Below are 24,929 nucleotides of genomic sequence, written 5' to 3' on the forward strand. Positions count from 1 at the left end.
TTAAGTTTTTTAGAGGGCAAACGGTGCCGTTTAATACGGTTTAAAACTATGATTCAGCTAGTCAAAATTCCATTTTCTAGAGGGAAACATTGAGTGCGATTTTTTTTCTGAAATGGAAGGGGGGGAGTCAGGACCCCCCTGACCCCTCCCCCCTCTAAATCCACCACTGATATGCTATTCTAACAGAAGTATTTTTCCCCAGAGGTAATTCATTTCAAACACTGTTTTGGATTTTATTCAGGTTGTAGGGCATTTTGTTCATGATGGCATTTGGTCTAGATATAAAGGCCAGCCAATTGGCATCAGTAGTGGTTTTACTCAAAGAAGTATACGTAAACGATATAGTGCAACGATACCGTAGTGATGATAAGATGTCAGAACAGAATTAATTTATAAGCCTAAAGGAACTTGGTATGACAGATTTATTTTGCAAAGTGTAGTAGTAACCATTCTCATTTTTATAAAATTTGAAGTTTTTGTAACTACAGACAACATCTATCAAAACATTGGCATGGTATGGCAGTAACAAACATCATAATAAAGAAAATCGTCATTTTGGAACTTTTTTCCCATTTCAAGTTTTTACAGCTTTAAAAACTCAAAAAAATATTTAAAAGCGAATATTGTGCATTTTTGGGCATTGAACATGCTAATGCTTTTTTTCCTCTATTAAGTTCAAACCATTTGAACACAATGCAGGTTGATTTTGATCCAATTTGAATTTGACGTTACTTGCTACACGGGTCTGTTTACATAGTGCATTGATCTTTGAAAGCGAACTTTTGATATAAGAGGGCGTGTGTACTATCACAACATTTTAATGACTTTATGATTGAGTTTTTCTTCATTGTTACTCTGGTAATTTCAGAAACTGTTTTATGAGACATCATTATTATTAAGAGTGTTCGCAATTATCGGAATTATCAAAATACTTATTACTTTAATTAAGTCTTGACAAATATTAGTAACTTTCTTAATCACTATGTACTATTTTATCAATTATAAAACATGATAATGTACGTTTTTATATTATCTATTACATGTGACTTACTGGTAATAATTATATATTGTGTTTACCATGGTCATTATTATTATTGGCATGTTGTATTTTATCTAGTGCTCAGTGTTCAATGTTATGATTAATAACGTTTGTAATCAACGTTTTTAAACAATTACGATTGCGTAAATGTGCATCTCATTACTATTTTCATCTGATTTGATTTTGCAGATTCAGACGAACTTACGAATCACATTTGCATTGTAGACTGCACTGTGGCCTGGTCTTTTAAGCTGTTTGAAAATTTACGATGTATGCAACGGTGGGATGCAACAAGAAAAAGGAAAATTCCTTGTAATCAAGCAAAGACAATGGATAGAAAACAAGTGAATGCGTAATAAGTAGGGAGAAATAAAGTATAAATACTTGTGAAATTGTATGAACGTATTCCTTAGTATGTTATTTCAGTGCAGATGACCACTCGGCTGTTCCTGTTTCCTATAGCTCTTTTCTCCGAACATCTGGACTGTGCTCTTTTTCTTTCAAACATCTCAACCCCCACAGGGGCTGATCCGGGATTATTTGAAGTGTGTGTGGTGTGTGGAGGGGGTGGGGTGGGGGGCGGGGAGGCTTTTTTAAGTATGGCAGACCTCGGTACGGGGGCCGCTGTTTTTTTTTCTTGGGGGGAGAGGCGGTGGGCAGCAAACGGTGCCATTTGGTACAGTTTTGAACTGTGATTCAGCTAGTCAAAATTCAGGCCAGCCCCCCCCCCCTTTCCACTGCCCTCCCCCTAAATCCCATATTATTGTATGTTTGATGGATAAACAGGAGTTTGGTCATGAAGGCCCAGGGCAAGCCAAGCTAAAAAAAAAACATTTTCTGTCAACTTTAAAATCCAATTTACCAGAAACTTGAGCGCAGTATTGAATTCCTATGTCTGACACTGGCCGAATGGATGGGGACTGATTAAGTGCTATCAAAAAACATTGTCCTTAATATTGATCCCAGTAAATGAATGGGTAAATGAAATGGCAGGATACCCAAGGTGGAAAATCAATCCCCACTAAGATATCTCAACCGTATAATGTGTACTAATTGATTAGTTCTGCACCGTTAAATATGTATTCTTTGGTTTTAAAAACAAAACTGGAGCAGCTAGTGTCGTCCAATCTTTTTATTTTTATTTTGGACATTTAAAGAGACAGTGTAAGTATTAATGCTTAGTTTTTAAAAGTCTATCTAAATGTACAAGTATGCATAAATCCTCAGAGAAAGGTACTGACCTCTGTCAAAAGCTCACACAAGGTGGACATAATACGACCGTCTAGTTAGATCGATCTACCGGAACATGCAGGTATGGGAACCCGTTCTTAGTTCCTGTTCATTAGGCTTAAGACCAGCGAATATAAGTGTCATAAAACACAAAATAAAAGAGTACATTTCACTTTATATCTCAAGTGAACTAGAGTGAAGAGCAGCTAGTACTGGAGGGCTTTTCTTGATGCCTGACAAAATTTATCTTTTTGTTTCTTTTTTTTTTTATTGACACTGATCCGTGCACTGTCACTTTAAAGGGAGGTAATAAAAGAAGGAAGCCGAACTCTCAGTCAATACGCTAAGCTCGTTAAGAAAATGGTCCGGAGCAGCTTGAATCTTCGCTTCGTTTTCCTCTTGACAATCTTCAGGACGCCATGGGCAGACGCCCAGATAACCGAGCAGATCTTCAATTTCACGGCGAACTCTTACCTCCCACATTCCGTAATGAAGACGGTTGCAGCACGGAGTCCGTTGGAGTGCGTGACGCTCTGTAAAACCACCCCGGGATGCCTTTCTTGTAATTTTTACGCCAGCAATACGTCAGGTATGGTGCAAAATTGTCTTTTCTTATTCTTCTTAATGCCCGTAACTGATTATCATAAGTACCACATGTGTTGATATCGGGACTGAAAAAAAAAAAAAGATCGAAGGTAGAAGAAACAAATTGCTGACCAAAAAATCTCTTTAAGCCGATTTGTTGTGATCTCTAACATACAAAATCTCATTATTTTATCTATAAAAATACTTATTTGTGATCATCCATTTATTCATTAGGCCTAATGAGTAGTTATCGGTTATTTAATTGTCTTTGCAAAGGTCTTAGCCCTCTGAGTGCTTTGATATTATTTTACTGTTATAGCCTCCTTAATCATAAGGAAAGTAGCTCAAAATTGAGAAACTTGACCCCAAAGACCGGATTTGATATACAGTAAATTCTACTTGGGGTGTGCTAAACGTTGGTGATTAAAGAAACGTGTTCAAAATTCTATAAAAAATATTATTTATTGATATTGCTATAAACAGGCCTAACAAGATTTTTTAATCTTTTTACAGATAATTGCGATCTAAATTTCCGTTCCATGTCAAGCAGCATCAACTTGCAACTTCAAGTGATGGAAAACGCCACGTTCTATAGTGTTAGTAACATCGGTTTCAATTTATGCATAGTTAATGACTTGGGGGTGGGTGGGTTGGGGGGGGTTATCCCTGGGTAGGTCCAAACTGGGATATACTTGACCGTCGCTGTAGATAATCAAACCCCAATGTCTATAGCTGCTATATTTTACGGTCATGATTTTTTAAGGGAATTGTTAGAGAAAAACGATTAAATTAAAGAACAATACATCTTTTACACCCTTATTCAACAAGTATTTTCTAGTCCCAATTTAGTAATAACCGCATAGAAATAAACACATTTCGAAGAAGCTGCCATGGTTTGAAGGATATCAATTAGGAGGCCAGTGTGAAAAGTGTGACAGGAATGGTAGTCCTATGAATGGAAGTATGGGCACCGATATGATTAGTACAGGTTAGGGTTATCTTATGATCATGGTCTGCGCCCTGAATATCCCGCCGCGTAATTACTGGCAGCGCGAGCCAGTTACTTATAGTAACTTATAGTAACTGGCTCGCGCTGCCAGTAATTACGCTGCGGGATATTCAGGGCACAGACTGTGATCATAAGACATACCGCGAATAGAAAATAGAATTTAGAAAATAGACATTGCATGTGAATGAAGCCTTAGTCGGAGTATTGGGTTTAGTATATGTCACCTGTGCAAAGTAATGGAGAACGGTTCCTAGAGGACTACTATTCCTGTTACACCCGGAACGTCATTTTAGAGTATAACACAAAGTTGACACCCAATACGCAGCGAATTCACACTTCTATGCGATAGACTATAAAAAGTCTGAATTTCAGGGAAAACCACAAGAAAATATTTGAGGATAATTTCTGTCAGGTTTTGTTGCTTGCCCCACCGTATTCCCTAGTCCGCGGTAATTTCTGACGGCATTCTCCTCCAAAATTAATCATCCCTCAACCCTTGGTTAATTTCACGCTATCGCACGGGACTTTAAGTCATCTCGGCTGATTCCCATTATAAATGTGAATATAATCATCGTTATTTTAATAATGAAGTTCACCTTCTAAGTTTAGATATGCATACTTCAGTGCAAAAAAAAAAAAAAAAAAAAAAAAAGGAAAAAGAAAAGAAAATACCCGCCATCAATTTACTGTAGGCCAACTATAGCAGAAAAATCAATCGCTGTTACCTTTTTCTCCAAAATAATTGATCAGTTCTTACGAGTGATATTGACACGTTTTCAGGACAATTGATTTATTTACCGTTAAAGACTATAGAAATCGAAAAAGGAAGAGAGTCACTGCGAGTGATATTGACACGTTTTCAGGACAATTGATTTATTTACTGTTAAAGACTATGGAAATCCAAAAAAGAAAGAAAGTCACTACCAGAATGACACATTTCGTGGGAATTTAACAGTTGATGAAAGTGGTGAATGGTGAAAATTAAATAAAATATATTGCTTGCCAAAAATAATCCCGCACAATACATGCTCAGTGAATGTGTGAAAGTCGAGAAATCACTTCTGTCGGGTTTTGACAATGTTTCAATACATTGCAGCAAAATATTGTATAAAAAAAGTTCACAAAAAAAAAAAAAAAAAAAAAAAAAAAAAAAAAAAAAAAAAAAAAAATCCTATCAATGATTTAACAAAGACGCCTGAGAAAGGATTTTGTCATCTTAGGGGACATTTTTTAATGTGTCATCTCCCTAGAATAATGATGGAAAACCATATTAAAGACAGCAAAATCTCAAGAAGCTGTCTCACAGAGACTTAGGACACGTTTCCAATGAGAGAGTTTTGGCAAGGCCTTCCGTACGACGTATAACGTACGACGTCATCACTTTGTGCGTGGTTTTTCTCAAGGACAAGTCATAAGTCATACGGCACTACGTATGATTTGGTGATTACACGTAGGTAAGAAACGTATCGAATTTAATAGATTTACGCTTATTTCTTTCAAGTTTAACATACTGCAGAGGAATATATAGGGTGTTAAGATTCCACTGAATCACTTTTAGACGCTGTCGGTAGAAATGCTCTGTGAAAACAGCTGGAAAAACAGCCAGTCAATCAGTCGTCCGTAGTAGTATCAAATTCAATTTAAGTTGATTTTTTTTTCATAAACAACAGGATCTGCGGCATCAATTGACGTAAATAATACATTCCATTCAACATCTTCCATTATTCATCTATCTAAAAAGAATCCACAAGCAGCCCCATGTTCGTGTAATCCATATATATAGGCCTATAAAAAACCGCATACGGAGTGAGACCTGCCAAACCCACTGCTAGCTTTCTCGCGTACGTAAAACGTATTACGTATTGAACTATACGTTACACGTCATACGGAAAGCCTTGCCAAAACTCTCTACTAACGCACTCCGTAGATCCAACTCCGCCGGGACTCTCGCTGAATGCAATCAGATTGACTCCTCTAGCAGTTAAGTTGTGAATAACTTTCTTGTGCGTTCCATCGCACCCAAAACGAAGTGACAAATCTTCAGAGGCCGAGCGCACACGGCAGTTAGTCACCCTGTAACTGTTCGCAGAGGCTTGCAATTGATTTAATCTGCAGATTGCATGCAGCGAGAGTCCCCGTGGTATGGATCGACCCCGTAAAATGATAGATTTATTAGGATGACGCCCTTGTTTAGTCATTGTCAAGGCCAGACCGTTGGTCGATACATACTTAGTTGATCCGTAAATAATCTCTCTTACAGTGACCCTAATATTATTTGATTTTTGAAGTTGCATAGTCTGTGCCCCCCCCCCCCCCCCCGGATTGTTTTTTTAACATACATTATCGGCGAAAAAATATTGGACTCATGTTTATTGATCAAAGGCCGTATATGTTGTTTAATAATCGACCAGCTTCTTTTTTTTCAATTCATTCAGTGTTTGATCGCTTGAAAAGACGTGCTTTTGCAAGATTAAAAAAGTGTCTGTTCGATAAATTCACTACCTAATTGTAACATTATGATCACGTTTAGACAAAGTTCCGAATTCTCTATCGAATTCTACCGCAACTCTCATTATTATTATTATTATTATTATAAACTTTTAAATGTGACCACAAGGTTATTCGCACGTAAACTCTTTCTAACAAGCGGAATTCTTAACTGGATAGAACATGTCCGAAAATGAAATTATGCGTCAGGGTGATGTTATGTTTTGTACTGTTCTCCATAAATTGGCTTCCTGATTTCTAGTTGATTTATCAGCCGTGTATAGCGCAGGTCCCCGTCAAAGTGCCTCAGCTATGTAATAGCTAGGCTATTAAAGCGCATTCAGATCAGCGGATCATATATGGGGACCCACTTAAGAAATTCGCCGTTTAATTCCCGATTGGACACTGAACAGATTCCCCGTGGGGATTAAGCACCAAACATTCAAGTGAGTCGGCCATATTTGGTTTTTGGATCTGTTAGAGTGTATTCAGAACAGATGATCTACGAACTCACTGATTGACGGACCACATATGGCGGACCCCACTAATATACAAGCCACCCTATGACTCCGTTGGTCTTCCCGCCCCCACACGCATCATCGAACGGATTAAATCTCGTCTCCGAGTTTTAATTGCTAAGTCTTACAGTGACGGTGCGTGTGCAGGCGGAGGGGGGGGGGGGGAGGGGGACCATCAAGGGATTAGCGGTATAACTTTTACGTGAGTCGGCCATATTTAGTCTGCGGATCTGTTAGTCTTCGGATCAAATTGTTCTGAATGCGCTCTTAAATTGTCTGTCCCTCGAAGACTGGTCCAGTTGAGTAGTCCGTATGATGTGAAAAGGGCCTTCTTCGATTGTTCCTAGCTTCTTCCTTGAAAGATAAAGATATTTCATAATATATTCTCCCAGGGGGAAGTAAATTATATGCTATGTTTTTTTATTTTATTACAGATATATAATCCTCGTGACTGTAACGATGTAGGTAAGTGCGTTTTATCATATTGTTTTGGACCTATAATGATTTATTTGTGAATGAAAAGTAATTGATGCATGTATAAAAAGTTAATGAGCTGTAGAAATATCAAGCTTGCTTTTATTTCCATGTTAATATCCATATTTCTTTAATTTGAGGTTCTCACATTTTCTGCTCTTTAATGTGCCGAAATGAGAATATTCCAGTTAATTTAAGTAGGATTAGTGACAAGATGAAACTACAAGATGCACATAAATGAAGTAAACTGATAACTTAATACTTACATGTACAACCTGCATTTCTTGGTGAGACCAAAAATTTCTAAACGAAATGTAACTCGTTTATTTAAAGATGGATTGATCATGGAACAATTTATCTTTTAAAAAATAATTCCTTTGTGTTGTGCTTTATTGCCATAGTTGTGGTGCATTTGCTCTTACAAATCATTTTGTACATGCATTTTTATTTCTTAATTTATCAGAAGTCAATGGGCTGTTCACCGTGGATATCGCGGGATTTGGCGAGAAAGTCGTATACTGTGATAATGGCTGGGTCGTTGTTATGAGGAGGTACGACAACTCGTTTGATTTTCACCGAAACTGGGCCTCGTACAGGGACGGCTTTGGTGACCCAAATTACCAGTTTTGGCTGGGAAACGATGCTCTCCACGCATTGACCAATCAAGGAGATTACTCCATGCAGATTGACATGAAATCCTGCAATGGCAATTATTACTTCGTCAAGTGGAGTTTGTTCCGCATTAACAACGAGGCTGCAAATTACGTCATAACCGACATTATCGTTGACTCCTACAACACTTCGACGAATTACCGTTTGGCTGAGGTTCTAGGTTGGAGATTTGGAACGACTGATAATCCAGTGGCCTCTTGTCCTCAAAATCACGGTACGTTTTACGTTTACCTAGGAACGGATTCATCAACTATTGGTAATTACTATTAAACGTGAATGTGCCCTTACCCCAGAAAAATTCATTTTTGGTTAAAATAAACAGTTGTTATCCCTTAAAATCCCCTTTTTGTGTTTTTTTAAATAGCGTGCTACGCAGTCCTATTTTGAGTCACAAAATACCGCAGTTTCACACTCTTTCTAACATGATGAACTATTTTTCGAAATGAGATCGCACAACCCACTAGATAGGTGGTCAAGGAATAACAACGTCAGCTTTTTCTCTGCGGGAAAGAGGCAAGAAAGCACTTTTAAAACCCCCTCATTTCCAGAGAATAAGGCAACAGCAGACGTGTCCGTGGGCCTAGGTGTACTCATAATTTTGATCGATTTGACCGAAGTTTGGGAGGAAATTAGAGGTTGTTATCGCACAAAATATCACCAGTTGAGCCTAAAAATATAACTCCTGAACGTCCCCTTAAATCCGCTCTCTTGTCATTGCAGGCGGCGGATGGTGGTTCGAGGGTTGCACTCGCTGGCAGTTGACCGGATACTATCCGGTGGGATGCTCTGGGACACCTGGGATGAAGATGGCCGCTATAACCGGAAACAACTGCGACAACGGGTGCATAATTCAATCTGGTACCATGAAGATCAGGCGAAACACTTAGATATAAAAAAAATCAAAATCAAAATGCAATTTAGTGTTGTTTCCACATATAATAAGTACTTGTTGAGAATTCATTTGTGTCCAATGCTGTGAGTGTGTTTCCAGTTTATATCACGTGCAATAGGATACTAATCATTCATTTTAGAGAAAAAATAATTTTGACTCTTTAGTTCACGCATGTCATTATTTCAAAGAATCAAATACGTTTTATTTTCAATTTTTCACAGTGCTGGTGTCATACTTCCGCTACATAAATTAAAATTGCCTGTACAGTTGAGTCACATAGATAAAAATGCATCTGTATGGTTAAATTATCCAAAACGTTTTCGATGACGCAAAATAAGAGTTAAATTATTTAGCCGATTTTAATGACAAATGTTCTTGGGTTTTTCTTTGAACAAATTTGGTTGACATGAGAAAACCAAGGAATTTCAAATTGGGTCAACTACAATATTTTTCCCGTAAGACCATTTGTGAAATGTTTAGTCGAACGTATATGATTCGGAACGACATTATTTTAATCATGTCTGACATTAATTTAAGGTCAGTTCCGGTACAGAAGTCAGATAATGAAATTTTTAGATTAGAAGAAGTGTATTTTATTATTGTGTCAATGGTATACCCCGGCCAAATGGACCTTCTTGCCACCATAAGGTGTCATGTTTCTCATAGCCTACATGCATCAGCGCCAACAATTTATGATCAAATGAAAATGATAAGTACAGATAAGCAATCAATTGAATAGATAGTGATAAGTACGTTATTGATTTGTTTCTCTTTGCAGTTGGAAGGTACCTTGTTTGACGACGTCCCAAAGTCATATTTTCTGTCTACACATCCTGCAAATATTCTTACCGTTCCCACTCCATACCTAAAAAAAGATTAAATCCCTCAAATAAAAGTACCTGAAGCTGATGTCGATGCTTTGTTTTGAAATACACCATTGGTCAAAAAGGTTGTCCCACCTCCAATTCCATGTGATTTTCTATACAAATGATCCCTAGCCTACCTGCGTGCAGGAAATACTTACAGGACGCAGTAGACACACACTCTAGTAGATGCGAGCACATCCTAATTTTAGATTTGAGGGGTTACATGTTATAAATGTGAATAAATAATGTATGACCCGATTTCTTCGCCGCAACTTTATATTTTCTGTGCCATTGTATTTTCTGTACATTGTTTATGTAACAATTTACACCTGCAAGTAGTTCATTGGTAAATGAAGCACGTGAACCGGGGGTTAGACAACTTTTTTTGACTATACAGAACGGAATAGCGGTCTATATGGCTATCTAGTCTTTCAAAACTAAATTACAGAAATAGACATGGTACATGTACATTGTATAAAACAACGAATCCAAGTACAGCGGGTGGGCGGAACAATGGTTTGTTTACAGGAGAATTTTGTTATTGATGAGAATTCTTGTGGGGAAAAAAACCTGGATAGGATATCTGTAACTGGATAGGATATCTGTATCTGCAATAGTTGTCGCCTCGCGGGTGAGCAATGTATTGATTCCCGTGCTACAGATTGGATAACACCGTGGCTCAACGGTGGTGATGTGGGGAAAAGTGTAAGCGAGGTAACGCAAAATATGGGTTTTAACGGTGAATTGAGGTATAAATAAAAAAAAAACATTTTTTAAAAATTTTAACTCAGTTAAGTGATTAATTCGTGTTTCGATAAATTAATTTAAATTAAAATGAAATCACTTATTAGGGATGGGGTATGGAATATGAACAGAAGTGAAGTAAATGTATATTTTAATGACACCCAAACCTCTCCTTACACCACCATTTGTGACTGTATATCAAACAGTTCGTAAGCAGATTCATTTTAATGCGGACGGGAGCACAGGCGCTGCCTTAGAGCCGTTGTGTGTCGTGGAGCGCCGAAAGATTGCGATTGTCGCACCTACCACACCGTGCTGCAAATCGTATTCTTTCGTCTTTTTCCGTCGCACACTTGGACAATGCTCGCTCGATCTATCAAGATAGCAATGATTGAGGTATTGATGTAACAAACAACTAATTTCCGTTCTTTCCACTTTTTGTTTAGGATACACCTATTGGCAAGATTGATTACCGGTGTCTGGCTGATTTGGCCCTTTTGTAGTTTATTTACTTATTCTTTTATCATTTTACGCCACCTTTTCTGCATTCATACAAGCATCGATTTTTTTTGTTGGTATTAATTAAGCGCTAGAAACCAAACGGCATTTGTGTTTGTGCACGTTCGCGATATTGTTTTTCGCGGGAAAAGGTGGGAGATGAGTTTTTTTATTATAACTATAAGGACAGTGCTATACATGCTCGTTACAACAAATCAAAATGTTTATATATATCTACAGTTTTCTAATACGTAGCGTTTAACTATTGCTGGATTTTACTCAGAGCCAAATCAATGTGTGTTGGAGATTTTTATAGCAAGGAGAAAAATCTTTCATGGAAACAATTTCCCTTGCTTAGAAATGTTGAGAAAATTGCTAACTCAGATTCTAATTTGAATGAGATTTGGCTGTCTCTTTTTCTATAGAGAGATTGACTCCAAAACAAAAAAGTTACTACTCAAATATTGGTTTCTACATTTAAATTGCTATATTCTAACGGGTTTGGATGACCAAGGGGAATGTTTGACCATTATCAGGAAACTGAATGATTTGTTTTATAAGGGTTTTATTCTCATTGTCTTTATTTAAGCTTTAATAACATAGTTCGGTCCAACAGCATTAAACTGAAATTCCCAAGGCCACATTTTCGTACTTTGTACAATGTAGGCCAACGGCTGCATTTTCAAGGTCAAACAGGAGTCTGATTATACAGGGTTCGGGCAAGCAACGTGAGTCGATATTTTCTGTCAACTTTTTGTTCCAGAAACTTGAGCGCTGAATTGAATTCCGGTCTAACACTGCACGGATGCTTGTGACTGATGAAGCGCTAGTAAAAACATTGTTGTCAATATTGATCAAGCCGCGTGGATAAATGAAATAGTGGAACACGGAAGGTAAAAAAATCAATCGCCACTGAAACTGTCTCAACCGAATAATGTGCGCGAATCGATTCCTTCTTTGCCGTTAAATGTGTATCCTTTGGTCCCATAAACAAAGTTGGAATAGTGTCGAGCTTCCTTTTTTGACACGTTCGCTTAAAGAAACAGTGCAAATACTTCGGTCTTAGGTCTTCATATGTTTGTCCAAACGGCATTGAATATGCACAAGTACGCATAAACCCCAAAAGTACTAACTTTTGACAAAAGAAGACACAAGGTAGAACTAATAGTACCGTAAGGAACTGTTAATTTGACTCAAGCCCACCGAATATTAGTGGCGTGCCCGCGTTGTCACTTTAAAGGGAGGTCATATAAGAGGAAAGCGGAACTCACAGTCAATACGCTAAGCTGGTTAAGAAAATGGTCCGGAGCAGCTTGAAACTTCGCTTCGTTTTCCTCTTGATATTAGCACCGACAATCTTCAGGACGCCATGGATAGACGCCCAGATAACTGAACAGCTCTTCAATACCACGGCGAACGCTTACCTCCCACATTCTGTAATGAAGACGGTCCCAGCACGGAGTCCGTTGGAGTGTGTTACGCTCTGTAAAACCACCCCGGGATGCCTTTCTTGCAATTTCTACGCCAGCAATACGTCAGGTAAGGTATTATGCCTATTCTTACTGTTCTTAATGCCCGTATCTGACTTTCATAAAGCAAGAAAAATGAAAAAAAATGAGATGATAGACAAAGTATACCATCCATCATAAATGTATATTTATACAGTGTGTCCAGATGCATGGGATTTCAAGAGTGTAAGTTTTTTAACCTCCAGAACTCACGTCCTGTAAACATAGATTGTGGTAGCACCAAAGTACGAAACAGTTTTGAATAATCAGCTTTTTAACTTTTTAATCTAATTGTTTTCAAAAAAGATTTTGCACCTATTTCTATTTATAACAATAAAATAATTCTTTTCATTTTTTTTTCAATGCAGGAATTTAAGGTGCAAAATATTGGAGAATTAGGACTTTCAAACTATTTTTAATTGTATTTTGAAATTATTTAAACCTTGATGATACTATGCGTGCATAATCCTTTTACTTTATTTCAAGAGCAAAGCAAAAAAAAAAAAAAATAATAAAATAATAATAATAATAATAATAATAATAACACAAATCTGGTAAAACGTTAGTATGATATGCAAGTTTTTACAGCATTCCAGTTTGCATCTTGGTTTTGATATTTTAACATTACTAATGCACTGATAGTACTGGTAATATGTTGGGAAAAGGTAATGTCAATCATTCAAAATAGCAATAATTAATATTATATGATCCATAACGGGCAATCTATGTTAACAATTTGGTATTTTTCACATCTGCAAGCATGAATATCGTCTTCTGACGTACTTATTATCTGCTTCTTTTACAGTTTGTAAATTGATATTGTCGTTTTAAATATAATCCATGTTCTTCAAGGACTTGCCTGTTGTTCTATTATTACACATGGGATAGGGAAACCCTATTCTTTTGTAATTTCTAACTTAAGATTTCACACTAAGCCCATGTGTCATTCAAGTATAGAGTACACATTAAATCTAACTCAACATTTTAATTTTGAAATCCCTTCTCGAATGTTTAGACATATTACCTTGCTATCAAGTGAGCGCGAACAAATACATGGATTACCATGTAGAATCCTAGTCAGCAAACCATATTGAACCGTAATAATAAATGAACCCAAATACCAACTGATGGTAAATTTATTAACTGTTTATAGTTTGGTAAATTTCCAGGAATATCATTATTATTATTATTATTATTATTATTATTATTATTATTATTATGTAAATTTCATTGATATTAAAATACCAAACGCGCAATGCACGCCTTTAAAAGTACTGACTTCATTCAACAGGATGTTATTTTGATCTTTTTACAGATAACTGCGATCTTAATTTCCGGTCCACTTCAAGCAGCATCAACTTGCATCTTCAAGTGATGGAAAACTCCACGTTCTATAGTGTAAGTATAAATGAGTACAATTACGTACAGTTATTGACTTGCGGCAGGGGGAGGGTCACCTGGTAACTAGGTTCAAACAGAGACTAGGGTTTAATTGGTCGATTCTATTAGTGAGCAAATCCAAATACAGGTCTTATAATCGGATTAGACGTTTACTAACACTATCTGCATATATTTAGCACTAACATCCATATTAACCAAATAACCCACAAATTAACTAGAAATACCAGAGCGGAAAATGTTAGTTCTAGGTATAGCTTTCTTGGTGCTAAATAATTCTACAGTGTGTTGGTTAATTCGTTGGTTTTGTGGTTAATGTGGGTGTTAGTTATGAAAGATCGGCGGGTAGTGTTAGTAAACGCCTAATCCGTTTATAAGGCCTGAAATATCAATAGTAGTAACTGTTTTGTTACATGACCAAGAAATTATAAGGGGATTGTTCGATGAAAAAAGTATAAACTTAAAACACGTTGGTCCCAAAAATTAATGTGAAAATCACCATCGTTATTTTAATGACGTGTGTATGTGCCGTTATACATGTATATCCCCTGTTAAGGTATGTATACAGCTGTACCATGAGTGTAAAAATATCTGCCAATCCTTTAATGCAGACCCGCTTTGGAGCATAAAATCCATCCCAATTACCTTTTTATCCAAAAAGATCAATCGATGCCCCCTTATATGTGACATTAACCTTTTATCAGGGCAATCGATTATATTTTAACGCGTGTGACTATGTGCATGGACATACAACAAAACATGCACCAAAAATATCAAGCTCTATTAATTCATTTTATTATATTTTTTAGGACGACACTCGTGAGATTTGAACGGCTGATAAAATCAATGAATGATAAAAAATACAGTGGCTCAAACTGACGGAAAGACTCCCAAACAACAACGACCAATAAAACATGGGTTTCTTTACCTTTATGAACATTTCCGATGGGAGTTCTACAGGAATCCTTGAGGGATTCTAGATTCAGACGTCCTATAGGGTTTCTATTTAGGACACCACTGGATGTCCTATAAGACCCTATAGCATGTTGGCCAATTTCCTATAGACTCCTATAGGACCCTATACGACGTCCTATAAGACACTATAGGATGTTGGCCAATTTCCTGTAGACTCCTATAGGACCCTATACGACGTCCTATAAGGCACTATAGGATGTTGGCCAATTTCCTATAGACTCCTATAAGACCCTATAAGACGTCCTATAAGACACTATAGGATGTTGGCCAATTTCCTGTAGACTCCTATAGGACCCTATACGACGTCCTATAAGACACTATAGGATGTTGGCCAATTTCCTGTAGACTCCTATAGGACCCTATACGACGTCCTATAAGACACTATAGGATGTTGGCCAATTTCCTGTAGACTCTTATAGGACCCTATACGACGTCCTATAAGGCACTATAGGATGTTGGCCAATTTCCTATAGACTCCTATAAGACCCTATAAGACGTCCTATAAGACACTATAGGATATTGGCCAATTTCCTATAGACTCCTATAAGACCCTATAAGACGTCCTATAAGACACTATAGGATGTTGGCCAATTTCCTGTAGACTCCTATAGGACCCTATAAGACGTCCTATAAGACACTATAGGATGTTGGCCAATTTCCTGTAGGACATCCTATTCTGGTGGGGCCCTGTTGGAAGCTTATGGGTGATTGTCAAGGCCATTTTGCTGCTCGCTGCATTCTTTGTTAAATACGTAAATAATCTGTTCAGTAGTGCAATTGGTATTTTTTTTTCCTGCGGGTTGTTTTTATTAAAATCTATTATTGGTGGCAAGCCATTGAATTCACATCTGTTGATCAACGTCGACGGATAGCATATGTTAGTTTATAATTAAAATCGATCCTATTCTATTCAATCATTCCGGATTTGACCGTACGGAAAGGGTGGGGTCTATCATCAACATCATCATCATCATCATCATTATCATCATCATTATTATTATTATTATTATTATTATTACGAATGCGTTTTAATGATCAAAATTAATGGAACTTGCATGTAAACTTGATGCCTTATACATTGAGAACTATATTAAATCAATCGATCCACTTTGAGAGGTCCGAAAATGTGCTCCAAGGGAAGGGGTCTCACTGCTAGTTTTCCACAAGTTTGCTTTGTCTCGTCTAAGATCTAACATATATATATATATGAAAAATTATATTGGCCGTGTTGGGCGCGGGGGCTACGTTTAGGTGATTCGTAGATATTATAGCCAAGGTTTTTACTTGTCAGTCTTTGGAAGCTAAGATCTAATAAACGGATATTAGAACTAAGCTGGAAGTTGACGGGTCCAGTTGAGTAGGCCGTCTGTAATGGGTCTTACATCGATTGGTCTCCACTACTTCCTTCTATAATAAAGATATTTTAAGAGTTATTGTCTTCGGGGAAAGGAACAAATTATATGTAAACATTTTCTTTATTCTATTGCAGTTATATGACCCTCGTGACTGCAATGATATAGGTAAGTGCGTTTCATTATATTGTTTTGGATCTAATGGCTTTATTTGTGAAATAAATAATACAATAATTATGAAGAGATTAAACAAACCAGCGGCAAACATACTTAAAGAACACCGTCACTTTTTTTTTTTTTTTTTTTGAGGTGTGGGGGCTCTTTAATTATGTTCTTCGCCGTTTCACTCGCTTATTTGCAGAAATGAAATTGTTCAAATTTTTGTTTTTTTTTGTTTAGACACAAAACGAAAAGATGGCCTTGCAAGTTGCTTTCGTTTGTCGCCATAATTGTATAAATACATATGAAATGCGTTTCTTGGTGAGACCATTAATTTACTTTTTAATAATAATTCCATTGCATATTCTGCATAATCGCCATATAAGGTTGTGTCTGGCGCATTTACTCTCAAAATCACGTTTGAGACATTTTTTCTTAATTCATCAGAAGTCAACGGGCTGTATACCGTGGATATCGCAGGATTTGGCAAGAAAGTCGTATACTGTGACAACGGATGGCTCGTTGTTATTAGGAGATATGACAACTCGTTTGATTTTCACCGAAACTGGGCCTCGTACAGGGACGGTTTTGGTGACCCGAATGACCAGTTTTGGCTGGGAAACGATGCTCTCCATGCGTTGACCAATCAAGGGAACTATTCCATGCAGTTTGACGTGAAGTCCTGCAATGGTAACTATTACTTCGTCAAATGGAGATTGTTCCGCATTAACAACGAGGCTGCAAATTACGCCATTACCGACATTATTGTTGATTCGTACAATACTTCGACGAATTACCGTTTGGGGGAAACCCTAGGATGGAGATTTGGAACGACTGATAATCCAGTGGCCTCTTGTCCTCAAAATCACGGTACGTTCTTTGTCGACCGGGCGAAAGGGAAAGGGGGCGGGGTCGGAGGGATCGAGGGAGAATAAAGATAAAAATCAAATAGGCGCAAATACATGTAGGAAATAGGAAAATCTTACGATGCTTTGTAGGATCCATGGATGGGAATGTTTCTTGTATTTTTTCATGATTTGCACGTTGTAATGTTATGTTTCTAAGGCGTGAGAAACTTCACTTCTCCAGTATTTGCATTAGATTTCCTGCCATTTTGAGATGTTATAATTTTATTGATAGCATGTTACACGTTGAATATTACCATTTAAAGTAAGACGAGGCTGCGATTTTCATGAAATGCTCCGTTTTAGTCATACATGTATCTTCAACAAGGAAATATTATTATTGATCTTCCAATTTTTTTAATAGACAGAAATCACGTAGGGGGGTTGCAATGGTATTTTATCACAGAATAGTTTACACGACATCTTGGAAAGTTAAGACATATGCACTTTACAAAATTAATAAATAAATGATAAATGAAAGCAATAAATAAATAAATAAAAAGAAAACAATGTGGACTGAAAACAACTCTCTTTCCATTTCAGGCGGCGGGTGGTGGTTCGAAAGTTGCACGCGCTGGCACTTGACCGGATTTTATCCTGTGTCCTGTAGCACTGGCGCCTCTGGGATGAAGCTCGCCGCCATAACTGGAAACAACTGCGACAACGGGTGCATGCTTAAGGCCGGCACCATGAAGATCAGGCGTAACCCTTAAGTTATTAACACATTTACGTAACACGGAAGGTTAATGCCCTCCACGAAGGCTCCATTCAGAATAGGGGACTAACTAGTCTGATGGTCAAATATGGCCGACCAATTTGATTACTTCCCCACGGGATATCTATTCAGTGTCTATTAGCGGATTAGACGGCATGCTTTGTCGTGAGTTGCCATATTTGACCTCACGACTGGTCAGTACCTTATTCTGAATGGGGCTATAAAATCTGAAGGGATTCACCAGTCTGACGTATGGAATTTAACAACGAGGAATCGAGACAGTTAAATATTTCAACGTAAATCCAAAACAGGCCAAGGTGACACATTGCCGCCACCGCCCCCCCTCCCCTGCTCCTACAAATATACTAGTATTGGAGGTGACCCCGTCTGTCCGTGCCATATTATATTTACATGTTATATATACATATTAATTGTATTATAGAAAAATGCCCTTGTGTACTATTACATATACCTAGCAAAGTAAGGTTAGATTGCTTTAACCTCGTACCCCTACCCCTATGAAAAATTATGAATCCGCCGCTGCCTCAGCTTAAGTGCAATAACTTTTCTTCATATTGTGTTTTGCTGATGCTCAATATACATGCTACGCGTACATATAAATATTTGTATAATTGCTGCTAAGCTTGTTTTTTCCTATGTTACGTTGAACGAAGCCAGTGAATTACATATTGTGAAATTATGGCGAAAATAAAGAATTGATCACTCATGTTTCCTCATGCGTACTTTGCAGATTGCTTTGACACTCAAAGTCAAATTGCCAAATGCATGCTGAACAGTTAAGTACATGCACCTAAGTAGTCGCGATGGAAACTATTTCAGTTCGGTGTAAGTCGATACAAACTGAGAAACGAATGAGAAAAAAAGTGCAAGCATCTTATCCGGGGTTCTCTGGCAAAATCAGGTTTTCCACGAAAAATCTAGATATTTTCCACTACTCAGGAATCATTTATCAGCCGATCTCAGCTCTCGAATGCGATATTTTACACCATTTCTACAATCAGGAGGACCGCCGTGTCTTCCGGGACATTTCAGATGGAAATTTCGATATCGGAGATCTATTTGATGTGTTTAAAGTTCTGGATTGGTAAATACATTTATAAACAACCTTTCGGAAAAAGTGGAACATAAAAATTGTGACTTCGGGCCATTTAAACGCAAGCAGTTTATCTTTATTATACTAACCATAGACTCAGAATCACTTATGCATGTATATGCTACTAGTATGGCCATGCATCCGAGCTTAATATGAATTCAAATGTTCATTTCATATTTACTCTTTTCCATTTGGGATGACTTAGGGGTCCAAATCATCGCACACCGTTCCTGAGCCCCTGTGACCACGGAAGCTAAAAGGGCTTAAAATAGGAGTATTGATTAGGAGTTTAGCGATTTTTCAGGTTTTGAATTGTTCCAGATTTGAAGGCGACCGGTTTGAAAGAAACTTTTTGACATTGGGTGCTTTGTGCCGTTGTTTTGGAAAAAAATATGCGGGTTCATTATTAATGGAATAGTTATTGATTGTCGAACGAATTCGAAAAATAGAGGTACAAAATAATCGATGGCCTTTTGATCAAATAAGCGTCATCAATATACCGTGTAAGTCCTACAAAGAACGGCACTTCTAAAAGAGGCGATATGTTGGCATGAAATACGCCATAAACATTGACGCATATATGTGTACCAAAGGCTAAGAAAAATGCTTGAAAAGGCCGGGTGTCAGCTGCTGAAGGTCAGCAACATGTGTAAACGTGTTTATACATGTGCACGGAAGGCGGGTCATTGAACCGTCTGTGATAGACCCTACTCATCTAGACACCCACAGTAAAAGATATAAGATATTTTTGATGAAGTGGGAGAGTGGAAAATCCTTTATATATTTTTTCTGGAGTTAGGGTTTGCCCCCTGTCCCCAACCGCCATCCACAGCCTACGCCCGGGACACTGGCATTAAATGACCACTGACCTTAATGTAGAATGTGAACTTCACTCTTAAGTACCATTGATCGATCGATCCTTGTTTTAGTTACTTATAAGCGTGTGTGTGTGTGTGTGTGTGTGTGTGTGTTTGTGTGTGTGTGTGTGTGAGAGAGAGAGAGAGAGAGAGAGAGAGAGAGAGGCAGGCAAGAGTCAAAGCACAAAGGAAGAGAAAATGTGGGGTACTACATATACTATCACAGGTTACAGAGAGAAAGAGAGAGAAATGAAAATAAATAGAAATGCACATATCAACTTAGAATTTAGACACATTTGGTAAATATGTCTGAAGATTACCCTATTTATTCGTGTGTCTAATTATTTCACATTAAATTTCAACAAAAGACTTGTTATGTAGATTATTATTATTATTATTATTATTATTATTATTATTATTATTATATGAGCAGATTAAGACTGGATGTACATGGGCTATAAGTAACCTTACCTGAATATAGCAAATACCCATGTAGAGGCGTTCTTTTTATAACTAACAAATGTTTAAAAAATAAAACATAAACTAAATTTCTAAATACACTACTTAAATAATTCAGCAAACAGTTGATTATGATAAAAGATGCAACAATTCACGTGATCATAAATATTTAATTGATCAAAACGGCTGGATCAAGAAATGATCTTACTTTTTAATGGGGAAGCCCGAGGCACGGAACTTAGCGTAGGAGATATCCGTAGAAAGAATACCCGGCTGCGCCCCTGACATACAGTGTATAAACTTTCAGTGAATTAACATGGCCTGATTGATGGGTTCTGGGAATAATAAATTGACATTAAAATGATTATTCGAAATTCAAAAGCTCTAAAAGATACGGCGACTTGTAATGTAGAATTTACGTGTCGATGATATTTGTTCTAGTGAGGAACCGACTGAAGCAAACGAAGCAAACATACCATTTAAATCATTCTCATGTCACTCTTCGTTTTTTGACTACCCCTTTAAGGCTATATCAAAATTGATTTATACTATTTACACTAAAATAGATGTTAAACTTCGCTTTTTATTATTGTTAGTCACCAGGCGAACCTATTTTGGCAGGATATCCCACAGTACTTTCCTATTTTGACTTGCCTCATTCACTTGTGTTGCTAACCGTTCCTACATGTACATGTATAAACCTTTCATCTCGTAGGGCAGCCATAAAGATCATTGTCCTTGTTCGGAGGAAGCATATGTGGAGAATACTGGCATTAATGAGGTGTATTTACCTCTTAATCTAACATTAGTATAAAGCATTAATACATTTACCAGTCAATATAAATAATTATATATATGTTGTATATATATGATTATTGCACTGTTTTAACAGAATATTAATCTCATTGACAACCGGTTGGACAACAGTTAATATGCTTTACCCCCGATTATGACACATTTGGGTAAGATCGTACTAAAATTAACGTGTATGTTCGTCACGTGCGGTTACATTGCACTAAGTAACTTAACATTGAGCCGTGGGACTACATAGCCGAATTTTTGTATAAAACACGATGTTTTTCTGTCTCGACTACTCTTTACGTGTCATCGATATTGAGAGAAACTGAGGAAATCGTAGCCATGAAATCCATCTTCGTCACAATTTTGATATTGGGTCTTGCAGCCGTTAATGTCAATGGTAAAGTATATTTTTTAATATGATAAGCTTTATGGTATGTTGAATTGAAGATATGCTTATAGAATTGTTGGTATTAAGTTTAAAGGAATACAATGTTAGAATGTGCGTTAGATCTTTGCATAGGAAGTAAAAATAAAATAATTAATTTTTAAATAATTCTCCATGACATTTCAGCAGTATTTCTTTAAACACCAATTAAAGCATGGTATATCAAAAACCTTAGACAAAGTGCCGATGTATAATCCCGTTTAAAACTCTTAATTTCGAACCCCACATTTTTTTTAATTGTATTTTTTTTTCAACTTTTTGACAAACCTCCAAGAGTAAGGGAAACGTTTCCATGAAAATCAATTCTATTTTCTGATGGTCAAAGGCCCATTGTGTGAGAAAATATTCTGTGGAAACCCTTTAATTGTTTTAAATAAAATTTTTTAATGGTTTTAATTGTAATAAATAACTGTATCTTATGTGTACACTTGACAAATTCATGAGAGGAAAAGACAACATGTCAGGAGAATGTTACAGTCTACACCTACAAGCACATGCATTTATTAGACGCTGCAATAATATTATTTTTTGAAAGTAAAATGCCATTTCAAATAACCGTACACGCGATTCCAGTATTAAACGCACACGACAACATGCATTTTCAGAATTCTCAGAGGCTCAATTATATCAACCAAATGCATAGTAGGCTTTCTTTTTAAAAACAAAGTAGATTTTTCCCCAACAATTGGCATCAATTTTGTCTGTTTCTTGCTTTTAGGAATATGTCGGATGACCCGGCGTGCAAATGCATTCTACAGCAAAGGACGCGACATTGATAGCTTCATATCAGGTTCTGAAAGAAAATGTTCCGACGCATGCGCAACTAACCGTTTGTGTGTTGCTGCCACCTATCGAACTTCTGACCGCCGGTGTTGGCGACACAGCACCTTGAGGAGAACTGGCTCAGGAAGAGGATGGGTTGCTTTGAAGAAGGACGCAAGTTGCGTCAGTAAGTAACGCGGGAAGTTTTTTTCTTTCTTCAATGCTTTTCTTTTGAAGAAAAATTGCCTCAATGATGTCACCCTAATATCAACTTTTCATGTTCAAAAATTTTTAGAACTGATGGCTGGTTTGGGATGTTCTATGCTCAATTATTCAAACAAAATCTCCAATTAAAAACCATATACAGGTATGCACTGGGTCATAGTCGAGATTCGTTACGATAATAAAACATTAGATCTTTCACAGTGTATCAATGACCAGCTCTTGTTAAACTTGAAACAGTGAGTATTTATTTTATTTTCACCATCAATATGACTTTTCCATAGCTCCCACACAGACCCAACCTAAATGTATACCTGTTACAGTATAACAATTTTGTGCTTGCAGAGTCGCTCAGTGGGACAGTAAAATACGGGTACCAAAAGGTGGACAGCGTGGCACTTAAGCAGAAGCTCCAAGAGATCGCAAACTTTTTCAAAACCACGGTGACCGTCACGAGTGGAAGACGCAGTGGTTTTGATCCCTATGTAAGAGACATTATTTGTACATTGAAATCGTTTGTGTCTACATTAATACAACAACAGAAACTTATTCATATGAAATATACTAGTATATATACAATTTACATGATGGCCTTGCCCTTAATGTAATCAATTTCGCACCAATGTCTTCGATAAAGTCATAATTAGCATTAGCCACGGCATTTCAGCAATAATGTTGAAGTACATGTCAGGAAACAAGTGGCGGTCGATAACAATTCTTAAAATTATTCATAATATTTATTGGCACCAAAGCCATAGGCCTACTCCAGACCCAGTTAATATTATTATTATTATTATTATTATTATTATTATTATTATTATTTCAGCATAGGATAGGTCAAGCAGCAGACATCTTGGTGAAGGGAGTTGGAACTAAAAAGGCATGGGATCGCCTCAGAACAAGTGGCATTCTGGACAAGGAGTATTACGTCATGTACCACGCACCGGGGTCAAGGTCGTGCTCTACGGGCACGCACATTCACATAGCCCGTTACAACAAGGAATGGAATTCTGGCAAAAATACGTGCTGGATAATTGAGGGCACGACCCGTTCCAACAAATGCCTGTCGTATAAACAGCACAAATGTCTGTGAGAAGGTGCTTGACCAGTTCCATTCACATTAAAGAGGGACCTCCTCCCTTTGCTAATTTTGCCACAGATTTCATCAATTCACATTGCTTTGATGTACATTTAGAAAAAATGCATCGGGAATAAAATAATGTGAACTGTATACTTGCCATTTTGTGCGTTCTTTTTTGTGAACAGCTCTATAAAATGTTGACCAGCGATTGCGATTAACTTTACTCTAAACTTCATCCACAAATCTCCATATTAAACGGCCTTGAACATGCCTGTCTCTACCAAGAATACGTTCTGGGAAATCTATGCGATTCGTCTGCCAGTTATTTACCTTCTCGGCCACCGTTCAATTTTGGGCTATACATCATACAGTCCAGTGGTTTTAACAAGAATTTAACTTTTCACTTTATCAACAGATATATAAATGAAAAGAATATTTGAAGAAATATGAAAATCAATAAATTAATGAAAAGACAAATCGAAGTAAATGCGAATTAACTACCCCAGTGAATAAGAGATTGATATGCACCAAAATCTGGATTTATGTCTGCTAAAATATACTCTTCATGCGCATTTACACATAATTCTCCTATTTCAACTATGTTTTATCTTTGAATAAATATATAGTTGCTTTAACTATTGCTTTCAACATTAGTAGAAGTCAGATCATTGCATTTAATTGCCTAATAAGATATTTGGTCAGTATGGCATGCATTTGAAATTTATTTTAAAAAATGATCATAGTCTTTAGAAATGTGGCCAATAGTTTGAGTAGCAGCCCCGTATACACCAGAGAAAAAAAATAAATGAGGAATAATAATAATAATAATAATAATATGAATCTCTCCAGCTCATAGATATTTTTCTGGATATTTTTTTCTGTGTCAGTTGCTTCCTGCAGTTAAGTCACACAGCACCTTTCGAATACCTGTATGTGTTCTGTTCCAAGTATGACCGACACGCACGCTCGTGTCTCGACAATGGACGTCGATTGTGCAACGAGTACAACAATTTTCAAAATTTTCAAATTTTGCTCAATTCAGCCTCTAATATGCCTCCAAAATTGCAACAGAAAGAAGCTTAGAGAGCAGAAAAGAAGGGAAGAGGAAGAAGAAAGACGGGGAAAACAGGAGGTAAAACTAACGTACGCCGTCAGTACATGT

At 37.1% G+C, this 24,929-nt stretch overlaps 3 protein-coding genes across 3 annotated transcripts; all 3 read left to right on the plus strand.

Moving 5' to 3' along the window:
• The first annotated feature begins 2,578 nt into the window (after nt 1-2,578).
• Nucleotides 2,579-8,901, plus strand: LOC106160258 (fibrinogen-like protein A). Its single transcript, XM_087014051.1, has 5 exons — nt 2,579-2,858; nt 3,368-3,450; nt 7,303-7,333; nt 7,806-8,270; nt 8,735-8,901. The coding sequence occupies exons 1-5, from the start codon at nt 2,630-2,632 to the stop codon at nt 8,899-8,901; spliced, it is 975 nt and encodes a 324-aa protein (XP_086870177.1). The 5' UTR covers nt 2,579-2,629.
• LOC106160256 (fibrinogen-like protein A) lies at nt 8,740-18,784 on the plus strand. The gene is made up of 6 exons (XM_087013836.1): nt 8,740-8,872; nt 11,778-12,553; nt 13,838-13,920; nt 16,385-16,415; nt 16,854-17,276; nt 17,855-18,784. The coding sequence occupies exons 2-6, from the start codon at nt 12,313-12,315 to the stop codon at nt 18,022-18,024; spliced, it is 948 nt and encodes a 315-aa protein (XP_086869962.1). The 5' UTR covers nt 8,740-8,872; nt 11,778-12,312; the 3' UTR covers nt 18,025-18,784.
• A 2,712-nt stretch (nt 18,785-21,496) lies between these two features.
• LOC106170540 (uncharacterized) lies at nt 21,497-23,917 on the plus strand. The gene is made up of 4 exons (XM_013550430.2): nt 21,497-21,654; nt 22,421-22,651; nt 23,032-23,171; nt 23,513-23,917. The coding sequence occupies exons 1-4, from the start codon at nt 21,597-21,599 to the stop codon at nt 23,777-23,779; spliced, it is 696 nt and encodes a 231-aa protein (XP_013405884.2). The 5' UTR covers nt 21,497-21,596; the 3' UTR covers nt 23,780-23,917.
• The last annotated feature ends 1,012 nt before the right edge of the window (nt 23,918-24,929 follow it).

Source organism: Lingula anatina, chromosome 5, assembly GCF_051362555.1.
Source record: "Lingula anatina isolate TDL-2025a chromosome 5, LinAna3.0, whole genome shotgun sequence".
NCBI classification, from domain to species: domain Eukaryota; kingdom Metazoa; phylum Brachiopoda; class Lingulata; order Lingulida; family Lingulidae; genus Lingula; species Lingula anatina.